At 42.9% G+C, this 7,500-nt stretch overlaps 1 protein-coding gene across 2 annotated transcripts in view; it reads left to right on the top strand.

The window, feature by feature from the left end:
• LOC139415359 (1-phosphatidylinositol 4,5-bisphosphate phosphodiesterase beta-1-like) overlaps positions 1–7,500 on the top strand; it is a 435,430-nt gene that overhangs the window by 163,342 nt on the left and 264,588 nt on the right. For both annotated transcript variants that reach the window (XM_071163445.1, XM_071163446.1), the window contains exons 15-19: positions 1,555–1,641; positions 2,289–2,359; positions 2,564–2,660; positions 2,932–3,016; positions 3,496–3,620. In XM_071163445.1, coding sequence (XP_071019546.1) covers positions 1,555–1,641; positions 2,289–2,359; positions 2,564–2,660; positions 2,932–3,016; positions 3,496–3,620 — 465 coding nt within the window. The remainder of the gene's footprint in view (positions 1–1,554; positions 1,642–2,288; positions 2,360–2,563; positions 2,661–2,931; positions 3,017–3,495; positions 3,621–7,500) is intronic.

The raw sequence follows: 7,500 nt of genomic DNA, 5'->3' as shown, positions 1-7,500 counted from the left end.
ACACACACACAGCAGCAGCAGCAGCAGCAGAAAAACACGTCTCTTGTAGGCCGTTCACACACAGAGGGTGGTTATTTGATTTATAATAAAAGTGCAACGCTGCGAGTCAGCAGAAGTGCTGGTGGGAGAATTGCTGGCCAATCATAAATCCTACATCTTGTAGTAAGAGATGGCTGTAGTTGATCATCCATGGCTTTCATGGCCCTCTCCATCAGTGAGCTGTGTTATTGACTATTTCATATACTCATACACTCCCAGTCCCACCCCAGGCACACACACTCACTGGTGGGGCCGAAACTCTAGCTCTGGTGCACATGCGTGTATATCAACCTAGGCGTGTGGTGTGTGTTTGTGTGTGTGTGTGTGCCAGCCTGCCTGCTCGCCTTCATGTGTGTGAGTGTGTGCTGTCTTCCGTGTGTGTGTGTGTGTGTGTGTGTGTGTGTGTGTGTGTGTGTGTGTGTGTGTGCGTGTGCGTGTGCGTGTGTGTGTGTGTCAGGATTAGTTTTATAACTACCCAGCAGACAGCCCTGCTGTACCAGGGCCAGGCAGGCGGGCAGGATCGATGCTCTTAGCATTCCCCTTCACACAGAATCACCCGGCATCCATCAACAGCAGCCTACTGGGGCTTCCAGCCACGCGCCACACACATACACTAGTACACACTGCCCCCTGCTGGTAGACTCACAGACACACACTATGCCCCACACTACTGCAGTCCATGCTGAATTCTGAAGGATTTCACAGACAAATCCAATCACATTTTATTCGACACATGCAGATGTAACTAACAGTGAATGCTTACAGGCCCTTTCCAACAATGCAAAGAGAAATAAAATAGAGAAATAATAGAAAAGTAATAACACATAATAAATATAATAATACAAGTAATAATAAATACAGAATTAGTAGCGATAACTTGGCCATATACACGGGGTACCAGCACCAAGTCGATGTGCAGGAGTACGAGGTAATTGAGGTAGATATGTAGGGATAAAACGATTAGACAACAGGATCGATAAGAAACAGCAGCAGCAGCGTATGTGATTAGTCAATTTAACTAACTATTTAGCCGTCTATTTAGCAGTCTTGTAGCAGTCTCCCACGAGGGTTCACTTGGGTTGAGAACTGGCTACTGAGACACACACCCTTTAAACCATATGCTCCTCCGAGACCCCTCTTTCAAAGTCACGGAGATCTCTTCTTCTAGCCATGGTAGCCAAAATAATGGGCAACTGAGCATTTTTATACATGACCCTAAGCATGATGGGATATTAACCGCTTAATTAACTCAGGAACCAGACCTGTTTGGAAGCGCCTGCTTTCAATATACTCATTTACTCAAGTTACCTGTATATCCCGTAGGAGCTGGTGGAGTGAGAAATCTTTGGGACGGCTTCATTGTGATGGCTGGAATGGAAATAGTTTCCATGTGTTTGATACCCTTCCATTCATTACATTTCGGCCATTACAATGAGCCCATCCTCCGATTTCAGGAGACACCAGCCTGCACTGTGTATATCACATATTGGTTACTCCTTATTTGTTGTCCACCAGGGTCGGCCAACCAGGAGATGACCGAGTCCTCCCAGCCTCTAGAGGTCGCTGAGCTCAGCCTCCGACCACAGGGCAGGAAGTCCATTGGTGAGCCATGGCCATGGTCACACCATCAGATAGATATCCCTCAGTTACCTGGTCCTAAAACAACCCTTAGTAGCCTTAGTTCTATAACCTATTCCAGGGTTTCCATAATTCGGTCCTCGGGTCCCCAGGGGGTGCACGTTTTGGTTTTTGCCCTAGTGCTACACAGATGATTCAAATGATCAACTAATCATTGAGCTTTGATTATTTGACTCAGCTGTGTAGTGCTAGGGCAAAAAACTAAACGTGCACCCCATGGGGTCCCACGGCCGAGTTTGGGGAACGCTGACTTAGTCACTTCCTTAGTTTCTTCCTGTCCTTCCTATTCCCTTTCCCTAGCTCCTTCCCGTAATTCATTTTCCTATCCTATCTAGGGTTGCATTCTGGGAACATTCAATAAATTCCCTGGTTTTCCACAAATTCCCTTCTAATTCCGGGTATACTCCAACCGGGATTTCAGGAAAACCAGGGAATTTATTGAAAGTTTCCAGAATTTTACAACCCTGTCCCAAGCTCCCTTCCCCCTTTTCTTTTCCCTAACGTACCCACTAATACTCCAAACCCTGGCGGTTTCTTTCTGACAATACAGCCTTCAGAAATCACTAGCATGTAGCCAGAGAAGCTAACTTAAACCTGCCCTTGTCTTTCAGGTGAAGTTGAGGCAGAGAGTGACGATGATGATGATGACGATGATGACTGCAAGAAGGGGTCCATGGATGAGGTAAGTAGCCCATCTTCCTTCTTTCTCCAGCAGCCTCGGGTGTCTCCTGTTTAATGTGTGCTGAGGCTGCCCACTAGTGGAGATTCACAGAAAGACACTTTAACTATTGAGCTATGTCCCGACAGTCAAACAAGGAGAGTAAAGGTGAGGAGACGAGAGGAGGCTGTTCTCTCTCTAATCGTGTGTCGTGTGATCCTCCTCCAGGGTACAGCGGGCAGCGAGGCGTTTGCCACAGAGGAGATGTCCAACCTGGTCAGTTATGTCCAGCCAGTCAAATTTAACTCTTTCGAGGCCTCCAAAAGTAAGCCCTTCACTCCTGATCACAACTCAACACCTATTTAGACCAGACCTGTTCTAAAGAGCAACACCATACACACTCATTTGAATATTCCATGTGATTGTGAACCACAGGTTTTTGGCGCTGTGAATACACTATCTCAAGTTAGTTGTTCTGTTACAGATTCACTCTTTCAAATGTTGCTGCATGTTTAAAAAAAAAAAAAAAACTAGTAGAATCAATTCCGCAAGTTATGCCATTTTCAACATGAATTTGCCAATCAATCAATTTCCAGAGATCAATCGGAGCTACCAGATGTCATCGTTCGTGGAGACCAAAGCCTTGGAGCAACTCACCAAGTCACCTGTGGAGTTTGTCGAGTATCCTTCCCACTCTGTGTGGATGATTGGCGTAAAATGTCTGTTCAAAATCTTTTCCATTGTTTGAAACTGTCCCGAGTGAAGAAGTACATCAACAGCAATGTGAACTTGTAAATCACCTTCCCTGGTTCAGTAAAAGTAGGGAGACCGGGGATCAAAGTAACACTTTTAGGCATATGCTCACTATGAAAATATTATTTGAGTTAGATTAATCATATTTTTATACAAAACAAATGTGTCAATAAATGAAAAATGAATTGATGGATTTTAACACAAATTCTTAGGCTCGTAGTAATACTAACCAAGCATTAGCACATTGACTAACAGTTATTTCTAATTTGAGTTGAGTTATTAAGCTGTTACATCAGACCCAGTGTTAATTTGTTCCCGGTCTCCCCTATCCGTGTAAGTACTAGATATCTCAGTGCAGAAGGTAAAACCCCTCTCCAGATGTCCTCTCCTTAACGGAGCGTGTTCAGGTATAACAAGCTGCAGCTGAGTCGTATCTATCCTAAAGGCACCAGAGTAGACTCCTCCAACTATAACCCTCAGCTCTTCTGGAATGCAGGCTGTCAACTGGTGGCCCTGAACTTCCAGACCATAGGTAAGACCTGATTCGTTTCACACTAGACCATAGGTAAGACCTGATTCGTTTCACACTAGACCATAGGTAAGACCTGATTCATTTCACACTAGACATTAGGTAAGACCTGATTCGTTTCCCACTAGACAATTAGTAAGACCTGATTCGTTTCCCACTAGACAATAGGTAAGACCTGATTCGTTTCCCACTAGACAATAGGTAAGACTTGATTCGTTTCCCATTAGACCATAGGTAAGACCTGATTCGTTTCCCACTAGACCATAGGTAAGACCTGATTCGTTTCACACTAGACCATAGGTAAGACCTGATTCGTTTCACACTAGACCATAGGTAAGACCTGATTCGTTTCACACTACACCATAGGTAAGACCTGATTCGTTTCACACTAGACCATAGGTAAGACCTGATTCGTTTCACACTAGACCATAGGTAAGACCTGATTCGTTTCACACTAGACCATAGGTAAGACCTGATTCGTTTCACACTACACCATAGGTAAGACCTGATTCGTTTCACACTAGACCATAGGTAAGACCTGATTCGTTTCACACTAGACCATAGGTAAGACCTGATTCGTTTCACACTAGACCATAGGTAAGACCTGATTCGTTTGGCACTAGACAATAGGTAAGACCTGATTCGATTCCCACTAGACCATAGGTTAGACCTGATTCATTTCACACTAGACAATAGGTAAGACCTGATTCGTTTCACACTAGACAATAGGTAAGACTTGATTCGTTTCCCATTAGACCATAGGTAAGACCTGATTCGTTTCCCACTAGACCATAGGTAAGACCTGATTCGTTTCACACTAGACCATAGGTAAGACCTGATTCGTTTCACACTAGACCATAGGTAAGACCTGATTCATTTCACACTAGACAATAGGTAAGACCTGATTCGTTTCCCACTAGACAATTAGTAAGACCTGATTCGTTTCCCACTAGACAATAGGTAAGACCTGATTCGTTTCCCACTAGACAATAGGTAAGACCTGATTTGTTTCACACTAGACAATAAGTAAGACCTGATTCGTTTCCCACTAGACAATAGGTAAGACCTGATTCGTTTCCCACTAGACAATTAGTAAGACCTGATTCGTTTCACACTAGACCATAGGTAAGACCTGATTCGTTTCACACTAGACCATAGGTAAGACCTGATTCGTTTCACACTAGACCATAGGTAAGACCTGATTCGTTTGGCACTAGACAATAGGTAAGACCTGATTCGTTTGGCACTACACCATAGGTAAGACCTGATTCGTTTCACACTAGACCATAGGTAAGACCTGATTCGTTTGGCACTAGACAATAGGTAAGACCTGATTCGTTTCCCACTAGACCATAGGTAAGACCTGATTCATTTCCCACTAGACCATAGGTAAGACCTGATTCGTTTCACACTAGACCATAGGTAAGACCTGATTCGTTTCACACTAGACAATAGGTAAGACCTGATTCGTTTGGCACTAGACAATAGGTAAGACCTGATTCATTTCTCACTAGACCATAGGTAAGACCTGATTCGTTTCACACTAGACCATAGGTAAGACCTGATTCGTTTCACACTAGACCATAGGTAAGACCTGATTCATTTCCCACTAGACAATAGGTAAGACCTGATTCGTTTCACACTAGACAATAGGTAAGACCTGATTCGTTTCCCACTAGACAATATGTAAGACCTGATTCGTTTCCTACTAGACAATTAGTAAGACCTGATTCGTTTCACTCTACACCATAGGTAAGACCTGATTCGTTTCACACTACACCATAGGTAAGACCTGATTCGTTTCACACTAGACCATAGGTAAGACCTGATTCGTTTCACACTAGACCATAGGTAAGACCTGATTCGTTTGGCACTAGACAATAAGTAAGACCTGATTCGTTTCACACGAGACAATAAGTAAGACCTGATTCGTTTCACACTAGACAATAAGTAAGACCTGATTCGTTTCACACTAGACAATAAGTAAGACTTGATTCGTTTCAAACTAGACCATAGGTAAGACCTAATTCGTTTCGCACTAGACAGTAGGTAAGACCTGATTCGTTTCACACTAGACAATAGGTAAGACCTGATTCGTTTCCCACTAGACAATAGGTAAGACCTGATTCATTTCCCACTAGACCATAGGTAAGACCTGATTCATTTCACACTAGACAATTGGTAAGACCTGATTCATTTCACACTAGACCATAGGTAAGACCTGATTCATTTCACACTAGACAATAGGTAAGACCTGATTCGTTACACACTAGACAATACGTAAGTCCTGATTCTTTTCACACTAGACCATAGGTAAGACCTGATTCGTTTCACACTAGTCAATAAGTAAGACCTGATTCGTTTCACACTAGACCATAGGTAAGACCTGATTCGTTTCATACTAGACCATAGGTAAGACCTGATTCGTTTCACACTAGACCATAGGTAAGACCTGATTCATTTCACACTAGACAATAGGTAAGACCTGATTCGTTTCCCACTAGACAATTAGTAAGACCTGATTCGTTTCCCACTAGACAATAGGTAAGACCTGATTCGTTTCCCACTAGACAATAGGTAAGACCTGATTTGTTTCACACTAGACAATAGGTAAGACCTGATTCGTTTCCCACTAGACAATAGGTAAGACCTGATTCGTTTCCCACTAGACAATTAGTAAGACCTGATTCGTTTCACATTACACCATAGGTAAGACCTGATTCGTTTCACACTACACCATAGGTAAGACCTGATTCGTTTCACACTAGACCATAGGTAAGACCTGATTCGTTTCACACTAGACCATAGGTAAGACCTGATTCGTTTGGCACTAGACAATAGGTAAGACCTGATTCGTTTGGCACTACACCATAGGTAAGACCTGATTCGTTTCACACTAGACCATAGGTAAGACCTGATTCGTTTGGCACTAGACAATAGGTAAGACCTGATTCGTTTCCCACTAGACCATAGGTAAGACCTGATTCATTTCACACTAGACCATAGGTAAGACCTGATTCGTTTCACACTAGACCATAGGTAAGACCTGATTCGTTTCACACTAGACAATAGGTAAGACCTGATTCGTTTGGCACTAGACAATAGGTAAGACCTGATTCATTTCTCACTAGACCATAGGTAAGACCTGATTCGTTTCCCACTAGACCATAGGTAAGACCTGATTCGTTTCACACTAGACCATAGGTAAGACCTGATTCGTTTCACACTAGACCATAGGTAAGACCTGATTCATTTCCCACTAGACAATAGGTAAGACCTGATTCGTTTCACACTAGACAATAGGTAAGACCTGATTCGTTTCCCACTAGACAATATGTAAGACCTGATTCGTTTCCTACTAGACAATTAGTAAGACCTGATTCGTTTCACACTACACCATAGGTAAGACCTGATTCGTTTCACACTACACCATAGGTAAGACCTGATTCGTTTCACACTAGACAATAGGTAAGACCTGATTCGTTTCCCACTAGACAATATGTAAGACCTGATTCGTTTCCTACTAGACAATTAGTAAGACCTGATTCGTTTCACACTAGACCATAGGTAAGACCTGATTCGTTTGGCACTAGACAATAGGTAAGACCTGATTCGTTTGGCACTAGATAATAGGTAAGACCTGATTCATTTCACACTAGACAATAGGTAAGACCTGATTCGTTTCACACTAGACAATAGGTAAAACCTGATTTGTTTCGCACTAGACAATAGGTAAGACCTGATTCGTTTCGCACTAGACCATAGGTAAGACTTGATTCGTTTCCCATTAGACCATAGGTAAGACCTGATTCGTTTCCCACTAGACCATAGGTAAGACCTGATTTGTTTCACACTAGACCATAGGTAAGACCTGATTCGTTTC

The sequence above is a fragment of the Oncorhynchus clarkii genome, chromosome 8, assembly GCF_045791955.1.
Source record: "Oncorhynchus clarkii lewisi isolate Uvic-CL-2024 chromosome 8, UVic_Ocla_1.0, whole genome shotgun sequence".
In the NCBI taxonomy this organism is placed as follows: domain Eukaryota; kingdom Metazoa; phylum Chordata; class Actinopteri; order Salmoniformes; family Salmonidae; genus Oncorhynchus; species Oncorhynchus clarkii.
Note: the sequence above shows the minus strand (reverse complement) of the source record. Positions and strands in the feature narration are given on the sequence as shown.